At 55.1% G+C, this 19,206-nt stretch overlaps 1 protein-coding gene across 2 annotated transcripts in view; it reads left to right on the forward strand.

The window, feature by feature from the left end:
• Nucleotides 1-1,857: 1,857 nt before the first annotated feature.
• Nucleotides 1,858-19,206, forward strand: part of POC1A (POC1 centriolar protein A) — a 75,965-nt gene continuing 58,616 nt past the window's right edge. Inside the window, exons 1-7 of one of the 2 annotated variants that reach the window (XM_065884870.1) lie at nt 1,858-2,252; nt 4,991-5,075; nt 6,076-6,247; nt 6,603-6,782; nt 8,167-8,274; nt 9,680-9,795; nt 17,487-17,620. In XM_065884870.1, the coding sequence (XP_065740942.1) occupies nt 2,031-2,252; nt 4,991-5,075; nt 6,076-6,247; nt 6,603-6,782; nt 8,167-8,274; nt 9,680-9,795; nt 17,487-17,620 (1,017 nt within the window). In that variant the 5' untranslated portion in view covers nt 1,858-2,030. The remainder of the gene's footprint in view (nt 2,253-4,990; nt 5,076-6,075; nt 6,248-6,602; nt 6,783-8,166; nt 8,275-9,679; nt 9,796-17,486; nt 17,621-19,206) is intronic. The other variant, XM_065884871.1, reaches the window with a different exon arrangement.

The following is a 19,206-nucleotide window of genomic DNA, read 5'->3' on the forward strand; positions in this document are numbered from 1 at the left end:
GGGCCCTGAGTGTGGGCTTTGTACCAGGATAGAGACATCTCTGCCATAGGGGGGCTTGGAAAAGAAGCTCTCTTTGAGCTGCCTCAGCATGGAGCCCCCCAGTATTAAAGCTCTTCCAGCACTGAGTGTTCCCCCCTCCCATGGAGGCCCCAGTCAGAAATGGAGTCCAATCTGGTCGAGGTGGCATGGGGTGGGGACTGCTCCATCAGAACATGGAGGCACCAATCTTGGTTTATGCAGGCTGTGCCAGTGTTGTATCCTAGGTTGTCTATGTGGTTTTGGCAGAGCTGAACTCTGCATTCTTATGGCGAGTAAATGAGCAAGAGGGAGTGGGGCATCCCCAGCTGCTCCTCCCTGAGGGGTAAGGGTAGCAGACAGTGGGATCTGGAAAGACCAGCAAGGATGAGTAAAATCTTCCAGTGCCTCTTGCTTTGAGCAGACCTGACATTTGAAAATCATTTTACAGAAGGGTTTCATAAATTTAGTTATGTAGATTATGAACTCCTGTAAACCATGGGTGTTCTATAGCTAAAATTGACAACAAAACAAAACAAAACCAAAAACACCACCACCAACAAGAATGATTGAACCCTTATGTGTAATAGATATATTTTTCTGTGTTTAAATTTTTTTCTTCCTTAATGTTTTCACTTTAAATGTTTGTCCAGTAGGCAAGAGAATAGCTGAATAAGATGCAAACATTGGTGGGAAGGCTTGAAAATTGTCATTTGAACAGTGCTGAACAATTTCGGGTGTGTGTAAGTGATACTATACATGTTTTAAGTGGAATTTCATATTGTATAAGTTAAGTGAGCCTGAACATTTCTAACATACAGGAACCAGTTTTAAGCCAAACCACAGCGAAGATGGGATTAAATGTGTCTATTTCTTGGGTCTGGCCCCAAACCTTCCAGGTCCAAAGAAGAGACTCACTCTTCCACATGCCAGCTCCCCCCCACTGCCAGTCTCTGAGTTCACTGAATTGGGCTCTGGTTTGCAGGTCTAGGGACACACCATCTTAGGTCTCAGGATGTCCTGAGAAACCTCAGGGCCTGGCCAAATCTTAATCAGTGTTGAAGTATGGCCAATCCACACTTAACCAGAGAGGTGACACAATGTTCCCAAATCTTGACAAATGTCCAGTCCAGATCAGGTCCAGGTTGGGAAGATGCCCAGAGTGAGGTAGGGGTGTGTGTGTGTGTGTGTGTGTGTGTGTGTGTGCGCGCGCGCGTGTGCGTGCTGTGGCGAGGGCGGGGGTAGGGTGGGGTGGGCGGTCGAGCGGGAAGGTCTAGAGACCCAAGAAAGTGAGCAAGGACGACCTCTGGCGGCCAGGCCCTTGGATTGTCTCCTCTTTTAAACTTGTAATTTACAACGGCTGCTCAGGGCTGAGGGTCCTGAGAGGGCCAGGCTGCGTCACACCCTCTCATGTCACAAATGGGGAAACTGAGGTCCACAGAGCAGGGTTATTTTTCCCGAGGTCACGCAGCGAATCAGGGCAAGAACTGAGAATAGAACCCAGGCCTCTCCACTCCAAGGGTGTGATTCCGAGTGACTAGTGTTCTTTTAAATCGACGCCTGTTTTAAGCGCGTTCGGAAGAGCGAACTACTTAGAGAATTCCCGAAGGGTGAATAATTGGCTTTTAATGGGGTACTGAGAGAAAAGCCGGCCTCGCGGGCGCTTGAAGAGGACTCAATCACAACGAGCCACAATTATCCCAAAGTGAACGCTTTAAGCATCTCCACTTCCGGGATCCTTAAAGCGTTCGCTTCGGGTTATTCATGGCCCCGCCCTCATGGCATCTTGGGAAATGTAGTCCCACTTTCCTCCAGACACAAGGATGAGGGCGTCTTGGAACTGCATTTCCCAGAAGACTGTGCTCGCCGTCGCGTTAGCCCGGCTACGGGTCGGTGGGGCGAACCTCTCATCCTGGACTTTTTAATTTCTCAGGGGTAATGAGTGACGGTGGACAGAGGCCTTTGGCGGCGCCGTCTGTACACTGCCTGGCCTGGGGGCGCTGGACGCAGAGACCATGGAGCCGGCCATACAGCTCTCCTTCCAGTCGGGGGGCAAAAAGCCGAGGCGCCGCGTCTCCTTTAACCGCGGTGGGCGGGGCGGGGCGAAGCGACCCGCGTTGCTATTGGCGGCGGTTGGGGGCGCGGAAACTGAACGGGACGCAACTGCAGCCGCTGCTTCTTCGGGCTCCTCTGGCGCCTTGGACGCCCCTGGCCCCGCCATGGCCGCACCCTGCCTGGTAAGTTCCTGCCAGCTGCGGCCGCCCGGGCTTTAGTCTCCCCGCCTAGCCGGACGGAGGGTTCCAAGCCGGTCTTCTCTGGCCCCAGTTTACCGTCTGTGCAGGGGGCACTTGAGTACGGGCACCTGGTGAACGCCTCCTGCGAGCCAGGCTCTGTTCGGGCTAATGGGGCTAAGAAACCAGCCTCTGCCCCCAGGATTTGCATCTCCCCCTAGCGGGGGAGACACTTGTATGTCCCGACTGGAGGTGTGACCTGCGGCCAGCGCCGGGCCTCTCTGGCTTCTGTCTCCTTATCCTGAGCAGTGGATGGCTGAATGGGGGTTTGTTGAGGGTGCACCCTGTTCCGACGTGTGGGAACAGCAGGCCCCCGGGATGCCCGGGACGGCCCAGGCCTGCAGTGTGACCTGGGCCAGACTGCCCTCTCTGAGTCCCAGGTTCTTCGTGAGGCCAGAGGGGAGCACTCCAAAGCCCCTCTTTTTGAGAGGTTGTTTTAAACCTGAACCTGCCTGGTCCTCTGGCTGGGTTGAAAGTCAAGGACGCTGGGTGGTGGCCTGTTGGCTTCCTTGGGTGTCTGGGCATGTGAGCAGAGGGCTCAGACTAGGAACTAGGCCTTTTGATCTCTAGTGGTGTTTGACCCCCCACCCCAATATATAAACCACCTTTGGGGAAGATGAGGAGCCAACAAGCCTGTGGGATTGGAAGAGAGGGTGTTGGGAGATTTCAGGCGTCCCCTGGTTAGGGGCGGATCTGAACTTGCCTCTAGAGGGTGCACTGTTTTACCCTTATTCTTCCAACAAGTTCAGGTGGAGCAGTTTCTGCTCAGTTCTCTGCCCTCCTCCAGCTGCCATTCCTTCTCTTGTTGAAAGGAGGACTCAGGCTGGTGTGTTGGGGGGTGGAGCTGGGCAAGGGGCCACGGGAGCCTTTGTTCTGGTTACAGCTCCCTGCAGTCCTTGTTCTGCCCCAAGGCTGTTTTTTCCTCAAGAGGAGGCTTTGCTGGGCTCCCTGGTGCCCCCAAAATGCTTCTTTGAGGTTTAAGATATTTGGGGTAGGGGGAGATGTCTGCATGGCTGGACTATAACTCTTCAACATGAATTGCTGTTGGATGGAGAGAATCTCTGGAATATTATCTCCATGTCTTCCTAAGCTACTGCTTCTCTGATGTTGGGTGGAGTGGAGGTGGTCGTAAAGCCACTGGGGGCTTATTCAGGGCTGACCTTTGGGTTCACTGGCCGGTCCGCAGTGGGACTGAAGGTATAGGATCTGATTCCTGAGATGGGGGTGCTGAAAGTCCCCATTTTCTCTTGGGTCTTTCGAAAAATAACTTTATTGAGATATTATTCACATACCATAAAATTCACCCTTTTGAAGTGTAAAATTTAGTGGTTTTTAGTACACTCACAATATTGTGTAACCATCACTGTCTATTTCCAGAACATTTTTGTCACCCCAAAGAGAAACCCATACCCATTAAGCAGTTGCTCCCCTTCTTCGTGACTGCCCCCCCTCGGCCGCCCCCGCCCAGTCCCTGTCAACCACTAATCCATTTTCTATCTTTATAGATTTGCCTATTCTGGACATTTCATATAAATGGAATCAGACAAAATGTGGCCTTTGGTGTCTGGCTTTTTTCACTTAGCATAATGTTTTCAAGGTTTATCTGTGTTGTAGCATGTGTCAGTAGTTCATTCCTTTTTATGACTGAATAATATTCTGTTGTATGGATATACCACATTTTGTTTATCCATTTATCTGTTGATGAACATTAAGCTTTGTCCACTTTTGGGCCATTATGAATAATCCTGCTATGAACATTTGTGTACAAGTTTTTGTGTGAAAATGCTTTCAACTCTTATGGGTATTTACCTACAATTGCTGGATCATTTGATAACTCTGTGCTTAACTTTTTGCAGAACTACCAAATTGCTTTCTACAGTGACTGGTTTTTGTTTTTATTTTTAAACAGTGTTTTCTATTCTGGCTGTTTTACATTTTATGTGATTTTAGGATGAGCTTGTCAATTTCTGCAAAAAAAAGGCATCTGAGATTTTGAAAGGGATTCTGTTCACTCTGTAGATCTATTTGAGGAGTATTTCATCTTAACAATATTAAGTTTTCCAAACTATGAACATGGGATGTCTTTCCATTTATCTAGGTCTTTCTATACTTCTTTCAATGATGTTTTTTAGTTCTCATATGTCTTGCACTTCTTTTGTTAAGTTATTCCTAAGTATTTTGTTCTTTTTTATGTATCATAAATGGAATTGTTATCATACTTTTATTTTTCACATTGTTCATTGTTGGTGTACTTGATTTTTGTATATTGATTTTGTATCCTGTAAGCTTGCTGAACTTGTTTATTAGTTCTAATAGATTTTTTAGTGATTCCTTAGGATTTTCTACATACAAGATCATGCCTTGAGCTTTTTTTTTTTTTTTTCTGTACGCGGGCCTCTCACTGTTGTGGCCTCTCCCGTTGCAGAGCACAGGCTCCGGACGCGCAGGCTCAGCAGCCATGGCTCATGGGCCCAGCCGCTCCGCAGCATGTGGGATCTTCCCAGACTGGGGCACAAACCCGTGTCCCGTTGCATTGGCAGGCGGACTCTCAACCACTGCGCCATCAGGGAAGCCCATGCCTTGAGCATTTTTAAATGCTGCTGGCTGTTATAGGAAGAGTCTTGGCCCTGGGGAAGCCCCTTCCTCATCTAGGCTTCACATATTTGACCCTGGCTATCCCTCAGGAGGACCCCTCGCTGGAGAGGCATTTTAAGGGCCACCGGGATGCAGTTACCTGTGTGGACTTCAGTCTCAACACGAAGCAGCTGGGTAAGAAGAGGCATCTTATTCTAGGCACTAGGTTATGAGCTGAGAAGGTCACGTTTCTACCTGGGAGGTGTGGCGTGGGGGGAGCGGGGCACAGCGAGGACCCAGGTGCTTTGTCTAGACCTACCTCCTGCTTCAGCCGGCCTGCTCTCTGGGCGCTAGGCTTTATGAGCTCCATTCTGCATGTGGAGTGTGAGGCTCGGAAAGGTTGGGGGCCTTGCTAAGGTCACACAGCCTTTGAGGTTAGGACCCGGTTCTGGGCTTTTCCGTGCACACCCCATCCACCTCTCAGGCCTGGCCTGCAGAATGAGCCCTAAACAGTGGCTTTTTCCTTGGGTCTTTATTGATTCTGTTGTCCACAGTACCATGGGCACACCTCCTTGTTGAAGACGCCCACCACTGAGAAGGATGGGGGGCAGAGCTGGGTGCTCCCCTCCCCCCACTGCCCTTATGCTGCAGCTGAGTGCTCCCTCCTTGGCCACCTGGGGGTTCATACACAGCTGTCACGGCTGCAGCTTTCTTGTTTCTATGGATGAGGCTCCCCCTTCATCCAATGGTCAAGGTCCCCTGCCAGAAGCTGCTGGTCTCGTGATATATGCTGGAGATGAAGAGGAAACAAGTCATTTTTGGTCTGTTCTGGGGACCTCCACTAGGCTTCTGATGGGTCCTCTTAATGGTAAAATGGCCACTGGATTGAGCTGGCTCCCCAGTTTTGCGAGGACTTGCTCTCTCGAGCCGCAGAGTGTGTCTGTGGGGAGACCCGGGACCCTCGGTTACAGCCCAGGTCTGGTTGCTGTGTGGGCCCGCTGCCTGGAGTGGTGACAGGCCCTAGGCTCTCCGAACTCCTGCTCAGCAGTCACTGGAGGTGTGGCCTGTCCCCATGGAGAAGGCAGAGCTGGGCTGTCCCTGCTGCCCGCACCCCACCCCCCGCCCGTCTCCAGCATCCTGGTGGAGGCTCCAGGCCTGCTTGAGCCGAGCGTCATGGCATCTGCTCTCTCCTCAGCCAGTGGCTCCATGGACTCATGCCTCATGGTGTGGCACATGAAACCCCAGTCACGTGCCTACCGCTTCGCCGGCCACAAGGACACCGTCACCTGTGTGAACTTCTCCCCTTCGGGACACCTGCTTGCCTCAGGCTCCCGTGACAAGACTGTCCGCATCTGGGTACCCAACGTGTGAGTTAAAGACTTGGAGGGGCTTGTCTGAGTCTGGGCCCTAGTGCTGGACTGGTCACAGTGGCACATCTGCCCCACTTCCGAGGAGGTTAACATCAGAAGCTGGGGCTTCAGTCGGGGCCCTCCCCTCAGGGCCAATAGGGAGATCCTGGGCTGACCTCAGCCATCCTGGAAGGGATCCCACCTGACGCTGCCTGCACGTGGGTGAGGCTCTGGCTTCCCTTTTTGGGGACTGAGGCACTCAAGCCTGGATTTACTTTGGGAGGGTTCTGAGTGGTGGGGAGGGCTTCGATGTGCCCTTCTGTTGCTCTTATGGGTTTATGGGTTTCCTGACTCTGGATACCCATCCCTGCAGCAAAGGCGAGTCAACCGTGTTTCGTGCACACACGGCCACAGTGAGGAGCATCCATTTCTGCAGCGATGGCCAGTCCTTCGTGACAGCCTCCGACGACAAGACAGTCAAGGTGTGGTCAACTCATCGCCAGAAATTCCTGTTCTCCCTGAGCCAGCACATCAACTGGGTCCGCTGTGCCAAGTGAGTAGTGTCCTACCTGGAGACTACTGGAGGGACCCCGGGGGTTGGAGGGCACAGAGGAGTTGCCAGGTGCTAGCACCATGACCTTGGATGAGTTACTTAGCCACTCTTTATCTTCCTGAACCTCAACTTCCTTATGTGTGAAAAAGAACAATAAGAGTTCTCACATTGTAAGTTGTCCAAGCTTCACTGAGCTAATGCACGACAAGTAAGTTAGTCCGTTGTCAGCCACGACTGACCCCTGACGTCTGTGCTGTTGCAGCCCAAGGTGAGTCATCAGGGGCCACTTATTAGCAATAGCAACAACAACAAGATAACGTCAGTACCACCACTAGACGCTTTCTTCTAACTCCTCATGGCAGTCCCGCAAGTAGGTGGCATTGTTGCCATTTTGCAGATGAAGAAACTGAGGCTCAGAATAGTGTAGTATCTTGCCGTGGGGCACATTGGGAGTAAGTGGCAGAGCTGGGGTTGGAAGCCGAGTGTCTGGCACTAAGGCTTGCCTACTCTCCTCTGAGGACGTTCTGCTCCTCAGAGGTTGATTTTGCTTCAGAGCTGCCAGATGGGGGCCCAGGCTTCTGAGAGGGGTTGGTCTGGAAGCCGGTTCTCCCTTTGGTGTGGGGGCCAGTGCCGTGGGGATGGGGGCCAGCTGATTCAAAGCACCTTTCAAGGTCTAAGAATTGCGGACACAGCTGTGCCTGCTTCTAGCTTATTCTGTTCCTTTCAACAGAGATCTCACGTGTCGAATCTCTGTGCTCTGGAGGAAGAGGATGGGGTGTCTGGGGACACTGGGAAACCATGGGAGTCAGAGGTTGGGAACTGTTGAGCTGTGTTCTTCTGGGGACCCCATGAAGTTACTTGTTCTCCAGGGCCCTCGTTCCTCTGTCCTGGGAGGTCCCTGATTACTCTTGAGAGGCCCTCACCATTGGGCTCCTGAGAATAGGAGGGGCCCCGCCAGCAAACAAGTGTTGAACTCACACCAGGCCTTTGGTGGTGGGTCCCCAGAACCTCCACTCCTTTTTTGTTAGCAGGTTGGTTTTGCTGACCCATTCTCAGAGTTAGATGTGGATTCAGGGCACTTGGGAACAGGATAATGATGCCAAGTACCAGCAGTCAGCACTCATGTTGCCATGTGCAGTGCTGGGGGCCTCGTGTGCGACGCTATTGCCTACCTGCTTACCAGGAGGTAGGCACCCTTCTGACCCATCTTGCAGAGAGAAAGGCATTTGCCCAGGATCACTGAGGGTCAGAGCAGGGCATGTGGCCCAGGTGGGTTCCTGAGGTCAGGTGGTGGGCAGCTCAGGAAGGGTGACTGTGGAAGATGGTGTGTGGTGCCCGTGATGTCTGTTGACTGGTGATGTGACTTGTGCCCCGCCTGGTTCAGGTTCTCCCCGGATGGGCGGCTCATCGTGTCTGCCAGTGACGACAAGACTGTCAAGGTGTGGGACAAGACCAGCCGGGAGTGTGTCCACTCGTACTGTGAGCACGGCAGGTGAGTCCCCAGACCCTGTCCTCCACTTGTAGGCGCTCGAGAAAAGCATAGACCTGGGCTCGAAGAGACCCTAGTGGCCTCCAGTGGCGGCACTTGGGGCCCACCGCCATGTCTCTGCTGCTCCCTGGCTCTGTATCTTTTCGCTTGTGGGTGGAAGTTTCTGCCTCATCCCCATCCCCACAAACAGTAAGAGTGCTTAACCTCAAGGCACGAAACTCTTTTTGAACATCTTTATTGGAGTATAATTGCTTTACAATGGTGTCTTAGTTTCTGCTTTATAACAAAGTGAGTCAACTACACATATATCCCCATATCTCCTCCCTCTTGCCTCTCCCTCCCTCCCTCCCTCCCTATCCCACCCCTCTAGGTGGTCACAAAGCACCGAGCTGATGTCCCTGTGCTATGCAGCTGCTTCCCACTAGCTAGCTGTTTTACATTTGGTAGTGTATATATGTCCATGCCACTCTCTCACTTTGTCCCAACTTACCCTTCCCCCTCCCCGTGTCCTCCAGTCCATTCTCTATGTCTGTGTTTTAGAGAAAAACAAATACCGTATGCTAACACATATATATGGAATCTAAAAAAAAGAAAAATGTTTATGAAGAACCTAGGGGCAGGATAGGAATAAAGATAAAGGTAAAGGCATGAAACTCTCAAGGCCTCTCTTTTCCCTTCACTTTCTAGTTCTCAAAATTGTGACACGTCTGTCTAAAGAAGTTGAACCCAGACCCCCAAAAGGATGTTCTCCTTGGTGATGGCTTTATAAATGAAAGGCTAATCAGGTTCTTGTAGTGGATGGTGGCTGTTCATATCATGCTGCATCACTGAGAGGGATGAGCCTGCATTTGAGCAGGGACCCACCCAATCTGGGTTCCTAGATGAACCTCAGCGTCTGCCCCTTGTTAGGCTGGGAGCCCCAGGTAAGGGTCCCTCCTGAGGGCTGGCCACGATACCAGCCTGGGTGTCACATATGAGTATATCAAGGGCTCTTGGCTTGTCTTCTAGAAATAGGTGAGCCAGTGGTTCTGGGACCCTGCTGGCCCTTGATGTCTGGGCCTCAGGTGGCCCTGCCTCCTGCTCTGGTAGGGGCACCAGCTCTAACTGAAAGCACCCGAGCAGCTGGCTGACCTTTGGTCTGAAGTCCACTTTCTCTGCTCGCATTTAGAAGTTGGTGCTGAGACTTGCTCCCTGGTAAGTGCCCCTCAGGTCACCGCTAGCCTCTGTTCTCACCCTCTCCTTCTTGTTCTCCCTTGGCCGCCTGGTAAAGATACAGGGCAATAGGGAGGTATTCTGGGCTGAGGGAAGAGTGTGAGCAGGTGTGTGGGGATGGGGATGTGCTGGATGTTTGGGGGTCTGTTCTGAGCCGGGGCAGACCTCCTACAGCATGCGGTGGCCCCCTTTCCAGCTTTGTCACCTACGTGGACTTCCACCCCAGTGGCACGTGCATCGCCGCCGCCGGCATGGACAACACGGTGAAGGTGTGGGACGTGCGGACTCACCGGCTCTTGCAGCACTATCAGTGTGAGTGTCCCCGAGCGGCTGCAGTGGGACTGTGCCACGCCGGGTGTCCGGCTCTTGGCTGCGGGGCTTAAGTGGGCCTGAGGACAGCTGTGGCTGGCTTGGGGTTAGGGGGGAGTCCTGGGTCTGTTGGGATCTTCAGGGGTGGGTAGTCTGTGGCGTGGCTGTCCAGGAACCTTGGCCTGGAGATAGAGCGTGGTGCTAACTGGCATCCACCAGCCCTTTGGTGCCCACTTACGAGGTGGCAGAACCTCATGCACACTGCGGTCCAGATGGGGGCTCTCAGTGGGGCTCTGGCCAGGGCTCCTCTTTAGGGGCACTTCTCAGGGGCTGCCGATGCCACTCACCTCCCCCTGTAATGGAGGCTCTGTCCTCCAGGGCCAAGGTGACAGCCCTGGAGGTGGTGAAGGAGACAGGTCTGTCAAAAGAGGTCAGTGTTGGTGGGACCTTGGCCACCTCTGGTTCCACAGTGTCCTCCACAGATGTGGAGCCATGAGCCATATGGAGGGTCGACTTGGTAGGGGGCCAGGCTTGGAAGCCAGCCCTGGTGCTGTGCCCCCTTATTTATATATATATTTAATTATAGCCCTTGGAAGGCAGGGCAGCGGGCTGTCTACGTGGGCTGGTATTGGGCTGCAGGAGGGAGGTGGGAGTGGGGGCAGATTTGGGTGAGCTTACGATGAGAGAGCTGAAGGTACTGGGATATGGAACTGGCCTCAGAGCAGGTATGACTGGGCAGAGTCCTAAGTCACCCCAGTTGTGGGGATGGGGCCCAGGGAAGGGAGCCGGTGAGGGAGTCACCGTCAACTGGGAGTTGTGCAAGGGGCAGAATGGGTGGGCAGGCCTGGGGGCTCAGGGCAGAGACCAGGGAGAGTCAGAGCTGGCATTGTTTAAAGAACTGCGGTTGTTGACTTGAGATTAAGTTTCAAGTCCATGGGCTCACTTCCAAAATTCACACCTGAAAATGGGAAGGACATATCTGGAGAAAAGTGTGGGGCGTGGGGTTCAGAGCTCTTCCCTTAACACCCCCCACAAGCCCTTCCAATTCTCAGATGTTTGAGGCCAGGACTTTCTTGGGGTAACTGAAAGAACAGATCTTCCAAGAAGGGGGAGTGGATCCTGGTCTTGAAAAGCACATGGTGGAGGGTGGCTCTGCACCCAGCTTCAGCATTTTTAGCAGTGTGACTTTGGGCAGGTTACTTGACTTCTCTGGGCCCCTGGCACAATGATAAGGCCTGTTTCTTAGGTGGTGTTGGGAGGGTGATGAGTTGGTCCATGACAAGAACTTACAGAGTGCCTCACACAAAACAGGAACCAGGCACAGTGTTAGTGACAATGACAGTGATGCTGAGTCTCAGTCAGGAGGTCTGGTCTCCCAGCAAGGTGGGCCCAGTTGGTCCAGGCTTGCAGTACTGTACACCACCACTAGGTGGCAGGGGCCAGCCATGAGAATGGTTCTTTTCTCAACAGGGAGTCCTGGGGTTTGTCACTGATGCTGTTTCAGACAGAGGCTTCCTGAACAGAGCCCCAGCAGGGTCTGCCCTCTACTTGGAGACCACACCTCTCCCTCCTCTCCTTCACACTCAGAGGCCTTTCTTCTCCTGCTCTGGGCCAGGCCTGAGTTGGAGACTGGGTACATCTGGATAGCTGACTGGGTGGAAGGTGGGAGGTGCAGAGGAGTGCTGGGCAGGAAGGCCACCTCTGAGTGTGGGGTCAGGAGGGAGGACTTGGACAGGGAGAGACAGGAAGGGAGGTGATGAGGCAGAGCAGTAGTTAGGAGTACGGGCTCTGTTTCCTGTCTGTGAAGGGCTGGTGGTAGCCCGCCTTATGGGGTTTGTGAGGATCTGATGGGAGAATCCACATGAGAATTACAATACACTACTGGGTACGTGGTTTGTACCACATATATCTTGATACTGGTGAAGAGAATCTCCAGGTGACCCTGGGAGAGTCCAGACCCACCTGTGATGGATCAGGAACCTAGGTCTGGTGTTGGCGATGTGCAGCAACAAGTACCTGTGGGGGAGGGCCTTGAATGCCATGCTCTAGCCCAGGGTCCCAAAGATACAGCCTGGCTGGAAGTGCTGGGACAGGTGAAAGGGTGAGGGGCATCTGAGAGGACAGCAGTGCTGAGAGCCTGCTTGGGTAGGAAGCCATGTGCCTAGGTGACTGGTGGGTGGGCTGTCAATGCCCGATGTCGGGTGAGAGCTGGGCATCAGAGTGGGGCAGGGGTCAGGCCCATGGGGTGGGTTTTGGAGACTGAATAGAGGCAGAAGCTGATGCTATGGGGTGGAGGGGCCAGCTGGGCCTAGGGATCTGGGGTGTGAGAAGGCCACACCCTGCATCCCTGTGATTGAGGGGCTGTGGAAGAAAAAGGTCCACAAGCAGCCAGAGTGAGCAGGGGGAGCCCGCTTAGAAAACCGTGACGGAGGGCTGAGGAGAGCAGAGCCAGGGGACTGAAGGAAAGCAGGGTCTCCTAAAGAGGGTGGTCAGGGGCGGCATGATGCAGAGCAGTTGAGAGTGGAGGGTGCTGGGGAGAGATTCCTGGGGGAGCAGGCTTGGTAGTGGGTGGCGGTGGGAGATCAGTGACTGGCAGGGCCCAGGGGTGGGGGTGGACTCGGATAGCATCAGAGGTCAAGTCCTGAGGGGACCTGAGGTGCATGAGGCTGACAGGCCGCACAGTGAGATTTCAGTCTGTTTTTGCTGCTGTCCTTTCCTCTTGTGATAGAGCCACTCAGCGAGCCTGCAGCATCTTATTCCTAAGCCTCCCCTAATAGAGACCAGAGGCTTCAGGGGGCCTGGAGTATCCCATAAATAACCCGGTTCCCTCTGAGCTCCCTGCCCAATGCATGGCACACGGTGGGTATTCACAAGGCAGCAGACTCATCCCACCACCTCTGGGCTCAGCCTCCGGGGCTCAAGGAGAGCCTGGCAGGTCTGAGCTCCTTGGTTGGGGGGGACAGCCCTCACCCTGTTTGCTGGGGAGGGACCTGGTCAGGTGTGCTCAGCAGCTCCCCTAGAGAGCTCCGTGGCAGAACCTTCTACCTGAGAGACCCTCCTAGCCCCTGAGTAGCAGCTGTCCCCCCACCCAGAAGAGGTGCCGGGGGATCTCTTGGGAAGCTGATTGCCCAAGTAGGGCTCCCAGCCCCCCAGTAGCAGGCACGTGAGCTGTTTTCTATCCCTGACCCCTAGGACACCCAGGCGGAAGTGTTTAAGGACAGTGACATCCAGTGTCTTTCCTGATTGGGCTTTGGGCGCATAAGGCTGTTGGGCTCTTCTGAGAGAAATTGGTTCATGATACTGCAAACGTGTGGCCAGCGAGCGCAGCCAGCCTGTGGCCAGCCGCCATGATCTTGCTCCGTGGAGGGCACTTCCAGTCCCATTTTGGGTTGTTGGAATCACTCTGGGCTACAGCAGGCAGCTGGCACCATTTGTCTCAGGCGAGGAGTTTCTTGCTCTGGCCTATCACTGCAGGGAGCAGTTCTGATTTCCCAATTCAGCAAGGAGTTGGTGGGGCACTGGAGCCCCGGGAGTGCCAGTCCGCACGGAGGTGGGTTAGGCTCCGTATGCTCTGAGCCCACACTAAGACTGTTGAGACATCTGAGCAGCAGCAGCTCTGTCCCGGATCCCTTAATGTGCTTTGCCGTTTCCAAGCACGTGTGGGTTCATTATCCAGGGACAGGCCTGAGTGGTCAGCAGGGCAGGGCTACTCCCCATTTCACAGATGGGGTGTTTGAGGCTTGCCCAGGTCACGCAGCTGGGAGGCTATAGGTTCCTCTCACCGTGTTGATTCTAGTCATTTACTTGCCTGAGGCCCCCGAGAGGGCTTGGCTTGGCTCTCTCTAGAAACTCCAGTTAGAGCTCAGAGTCCCAGCTTCTTTGTCCACTGGTCCTTAGCACGTCCCTGGACCCCCTCTCTACCCCAGACATGGTCACGGAGGGTTTTAAAGCCGCTGTGCAACCAGCAGGGCAGGCCTGCACCCTTTTTGGTGTTTGGAGACCAAACACCAAAGGGTTGATCAGGAGGCAGTGTACCGTCCCACCTCCTCTGGCCAACTCAGCAGCTCTCACCCACCATCCCTGAGCGGGTGTTCCTACGACATTCGCGAGATGACTGTTTGGAGTGTCCTTTGCTGCTGGTGTCAGAGCACCTTCACTGTGTGAACCCATAGCCTCTTGTGAGCCCACAGCCACTGTGTCACTAGTAATGCCAGTTGTGCGTTTTGAGAGGCCACCCTGGCAGAGCAAGCCGAGCCCCTTGTGGTGGGCATGTGGTGGGGCTCGGCGCTGGCGTGGCCTGCCCCAGAAGGAGACCTCCTGCTTGGGCACCTTGGGCACCTGTGGTTCTCTGTGGGCCCCATGGCCAGTTTGGAACCCATTGGGCAGTGGGCCAGATTTGCTGAGGGTTCTACAAGCAGAGCTGTGCGGGCAGCTTGTGGATAGCCAGGTCTCTCCTTAGGCCACCTGCTGCCCGCAGGCTGTGGCCCGTTCCCAGTACTTGGGGGCAGGGTCTGCAGTGGCCTCAGTCCCACCCTCCCTGGCATCCTGGTGACCTATAGAACATTGACGCTGGTACATCTCTGACCCTGAGCTGGAGTCCCTTCTTTGGGGTCGTGGTGGGGGTGGGGTGTAGCCCACATCGTGCCCAAATGGCAGCCTGCCATCAGCTGTCACCCATGTCTGCCATGGAGCTAGGCAGAGGGCCTACAACTTTGAGCTTGGTGAAAAGTGGATTGTCTGTGTGCCGTCACTGCTCAGGGCTTCGTGATGGGCGGCTCACCCCCTCGTGGGGCAGCCGGGCCTCCGTGGGAGACTGTCATGCAGGGCTGATTCTATGAGGCCTCCCTGGTACAGCCCCACCCTCGGCAGAGCCAGAGAGGCTGCTCCAGGCTGGTGGGGCCGGTGGGTGAGGCAGGAGAGCAAGTGGGGAAAGGTGGGGCTGGCACATTCCCGAAAGCCTGGCTTGCCAGGCTGAGCCCTGTTTTGGAGTAAGTGGTTCCAGATATTTCTACCCCAGCCAAGAGGCCTTAGCTATTTCTGCCATTAATAGTGGAGCAGGGCCTTGGGCACCCCTCCCTGGGCCGGTTGGGGGGATGGGCGGCGGTTCCCTCCCTTGGGTGGGCTTGACCAGGTGGGAGAACCTGGCTGGTAACCACGCCCTGCCCCTGCCGCCCTGCTGGTGCTGGGCAAGCCCTGTGTTTCCTGAGCTTGCCTCCCCCGATCCACATCCACGCTGCTGCTGGCTGTCCCCTGCCAGCTTTGTCTCGGGGAGGGGCTGGGGGGTGTTCATACCAGCACAGGCTGCCAGGAGCTACAGAAGCAAGAATAGCGCGCCCTTCTCCAGGCTCCGTGAGGCAGATGCGCCAGGAGCAGCATCTAAGGAGGCCCAAGGGGAGATTGGGGCGTGGTGAGATAGATAGAGGGCAGCTGCCTCTCAAAGCTGTCCTACTGTGGGCTGAGGGGTCAGGGGTGGGCGGGACTCCTCAGGGGGATCTCGCAGTGTTTGTGCCCCTCTCCCACCCCCACTCACCACAGCTGTGAACCAGCATTCTGGCGAGCACAGCCAGCCCCTCAGGAGCACACACTAGCTCGCAGCCTATAGAAGCACAGCCTGAAGTACCTGCAGAGCCTGGGTCTCCTTCTCCCCAGGCGTGACACACTCGTTTGGGGGGAGGGAAGGCTTCACTTTTTATCATTTGCTCAGTTGTATAATCATAGTGACTATATTCTAATGCTGAAGAAATATTTTCTGGAAGTATGTAGAGTAATAATTAGAAGTCCCCCTATTCCTGTCCTCCCCAGAGAGCACCCCTGCTCTGTGTCTGGAGCTTCTGTCCACTCCTTCCTCTGGGTCTGCACACGTGGGTGTGCCCCCCACACGTGGGGAGTCACGGGCACACCCTGTGCGCCACTAACGTTCTTTCTGCTGCTGCTTGTGGCTGGTGCCTGTTCAGTTCTGCTGGGGTCGGCTCTGGCTTTTTTTCTGTCCTTTCCATGCCCCCATTTCTGGTAAACACTGAGGGTGCCGCCCCCTGCCTCATGGCCCTGAGTGTGGGAGAGCGTCTGGCCGTGGGGCTCTGGACTCCGCCTCCAGGAGCTGGCTCTGGAGACCCCATCAGCCCTGCTCCAGGCCGTCTCTTGGAGTTCCTGGTGCTGAGAGAGTGTTTAGACCTAAAGATCGTATTATGTAAAGCCCTAGTGTCTCCCCTAAGTATCTTGGGAACGTGAATCCACACTCCCCGACACGTCTGCACATCGGCTGACCTGGTGTCTGGGGGGCTCCGTGTACCTCTGTCAGCTCTACTGAGGGCCGTTTCATGGTGGGTGTGTTTACTGGTCCAGCAGTGGTTCCTGCAGTCTCACGGTGCCAGGATGAGGGGTTGATTTTAGAATTTGCCTTTATGTTTGTGGCAGTTCTGACTTGGCGGGGTCATGGTTATCCTAGCCCCTGTGGTTTTGCTCACGAGGCCTGTGTTAATGGGTACAAAGGCACCTGGGTCTTCCTCAGCAGCTACTCTACGTTGATGTCCCCATGTGGCCTGCCTGGTCCAGTTCACCTACTGACCAACTGCTTTTTGAGTCCCGCTCAGTGTCAGGCACTGAGCCAGGAGCCAAGGACCCAACACAGCCCCCTGCCTGATGGAGCACACCGTCTCATGGGGGACCCAGCCGGGAACCAAATAGCTGCACATAAATGTAAAAACCCTGCTGTGAAGAGACTCACGGTGCTTCCGGAGGGACCAAACAAGGGGGTGACCCTGATGGCGAGGTCAGGGGAGACTTCCCTGAGGGGGTGACTGAGCAGTGAGTGAGCTGCAGGGTCTGGGGAAGAGGCGGGCAAGAGTCTTCCCGGCCCAGGGAGAACAAGGGGTGGGAAGGTCCCACAGCCAGGGAGCTGACAGGGCTGGTGTGGCCAGATCTTGGAGAGCAAGGGACACCAGCATGGATGGTGGGGCTTGGGCTGGAGCAGTGGGGAAGAATCGTGGATGGGCTTGAGCTGTCGAGTGGGTTAAATGACAGGACCTGGAGTAGCATGGGATGCCTGGGGTAGCAGAAAGGGACATCAGGGCTCACTCTGTACAGAGGCCTCAGGCTTCACCTGGCAGCATGCCTACAACACCCTAACTTGTGGGTGCTGTGCCACAGAAGGAGAAACGGGCTCAGTGTGTGAAGATGCTCGCTCAGGGTCCCGGGGTGGGTCAGTCAGGAGGCTGGGATTGGAACCCGGGCCTAACTGGCTCCTGAGAGCGGGTCTTAAGCTGTTTTCTTGCCTGCTCCCATGCCCATCCTTTCCCCCAGGGCAGGGGCATCATATTGGCATTTCCAGGGGTTTTCTTTTCGACTCGGTTTCCCTGACGTAGCAGCATGTGAGACAGATTGAGCGTTATGTTTGAGCACTCTGTTCGGCTCTAGCTTGACTGCTTGGTGAGGAGGGAGAGGCGGAGGAATAGCTTGATCTCCCTGGCCTTGCCACACGTGCTCCCGCCTGCCCTGCGTCTCCCGCTGCCTGCCCTCATTTCTGGATGAGTCTCCTCCTGTCCTTTGTTTGTGCTGCTCTCCTGGGAGGTCCTTGTGGGGCTCTTCATAGCGGCTCTGGGCAATGGCCACCCCGGCCCAGACCTGTGCCGAGCCTTCTGGCCTGTCTTCTGGCTTCGTGGGCCTCCCAGCCCATCTGAGTGACGTCCTTCCTCCAGTGCACAGTGCGGCGGTGAACGCCCTCTCCTTCCACCCGTCGGGAAACTACTTGGTCACGGCCTCCAGTGACTCAACCCTGAAGATCCTGGACCTCATGGAGGGCCGGCTGCTCTACACGCTCCATGGACATCAGGTGAGGGCATCAGCCTGGGCTGAGTAGCATGGAGTGGGGTGGAGGCGCTGTCTTGAGGTGGCCCTTCCCTTGGAGCCCGATGGAGGGGTTCTGTGGTCCCCTCGCAGACTGCACATTGGGGTGAGGTGCAGAAGCAGGTTTCCCACCCACAAGACCTGTGACCTCTGGCAGAAGTGCTGGGCCTGGTGCTGCAGCTGAGAAGGGAGTACAGGGGTTCAGTTGGGTAGGGGGTCGGAACGGAGGCCTCTGGACATGGTTGGCAGACTTTTCCCAGGGGCTGAATGGAATCTGTCCCCAGTGACCTCAGGCATCACTTGGTCCAGCAGTTGAGTAGAGCCCTGGAACTCATGCCCTGAATTGCCATCAGGCCTTCTGGGGCCCTTTGGAGGCAGAAACAACAGGTGTCTTGCAGAGGCGGGTGTGAAGGAGGGAAATCTCCCTGCACATTCATTGGGGAATTCCTAGAATTGAATCGAGGGAGAGAGGCCTTCTCTCTGAGCATCTTTCACCAACACATCCAGTGCCCTGGCCCCCTATGTGGGCAGTAGCTGGGCACGGGGCCCAGTGGGCGGTGGGCTGCTTGCGGTTCTCCCCTACAGCTGGCCTGGGTGTGGCTGAGCTGTCTCCTGCTGGGGCGTGGTCGCCACACCCAAGTGGGTCACGGGTGCAGAGACCAGAGCATTTCAGTTTGTCCACTTCTCCACCCATGAGCAGGGGAAGATGGGATGGAGAGTGGGGACAGGCTCTTGAGGGCTGAGGGAGGCCCTGGGCTGCTCATGTCTCTTGGGCCAGCAGCTAGGTGTGAGGCGTCTAGCCCAGGGCTCTCTGGATCCCACTGCCATCTGAGTCAGAGCACAAGGGGCCTTGGCCATGGCTTGGAGTGGGGGCATGGGCCTTTTCTTCTGCTTCCTTGGGACCTGGAGGCCGCTTGCCCTCAGCCTATGGTGACCCCTGGTCCTCTGTCAGAGAAATGTCTGGTGTGCAGGACCAGCAGGCCTGTTCCCCTGGTGTCGACACATCTAGGTGCCATGTATGGCCATTGCACTGGCGTGATCGCTGCTCCTATTGTCAGCCTGTGGGGGCGCCACCTTTGTTAGCCCTTTGGCAAGTAGTTACTTAGATTCACACGTAACCAGTTTCGGATCTTATAACCCGGAGGGCGTTTGAAAACCACATGAACGCTGCTACCTCTCCTGCTCTCACGAAAACGAAGGAAAAGCAATGCACAGAAACACTGTGCAGGCAGGTGCATACCAAGTGATCGCCGAGCACTTTCTCCTTTCTTGTGGACATTCTTTAGACAGCTGACTCACCTCTCAGCCTGAGAAGGCTTGAATGCGGCATTTAAAAGGCCATTCCTGTGTTCGGGCCCAGCATCAGCACATATGGGAAACCTGTGGACATTGTTCTCCCGGAGGAGTGAGACAGGGGCCAAGAGAAACCGCGCAGTTGCCTATCTGCTGTTGAACCTGGAACTATGGGAGACAGGATGAGGGACAGCAGTGGTTTGGGGGTGTGGAGAACGGGAAATGGCTTCAGAAATCACTTCTTCCTCAGGGCACCAAACTCGCAGTGCCCAGAGGAAG

Source organism: Phocoena phocoena, chromosome 10 (assembly GCF_963924675.1).
Source record: "Phocoena phocoena chromosome 10, mPhoPho1.1, whole genome shotgun sequence".
In the NCBI taxonomy this organism is placed as follows: domain Eukaryota; kingdom Metazoa; phylum Chordata; class Mammalia; order Artiodactyla; family Phocoenidae; genus Phocoena; species Phocoena phocoena.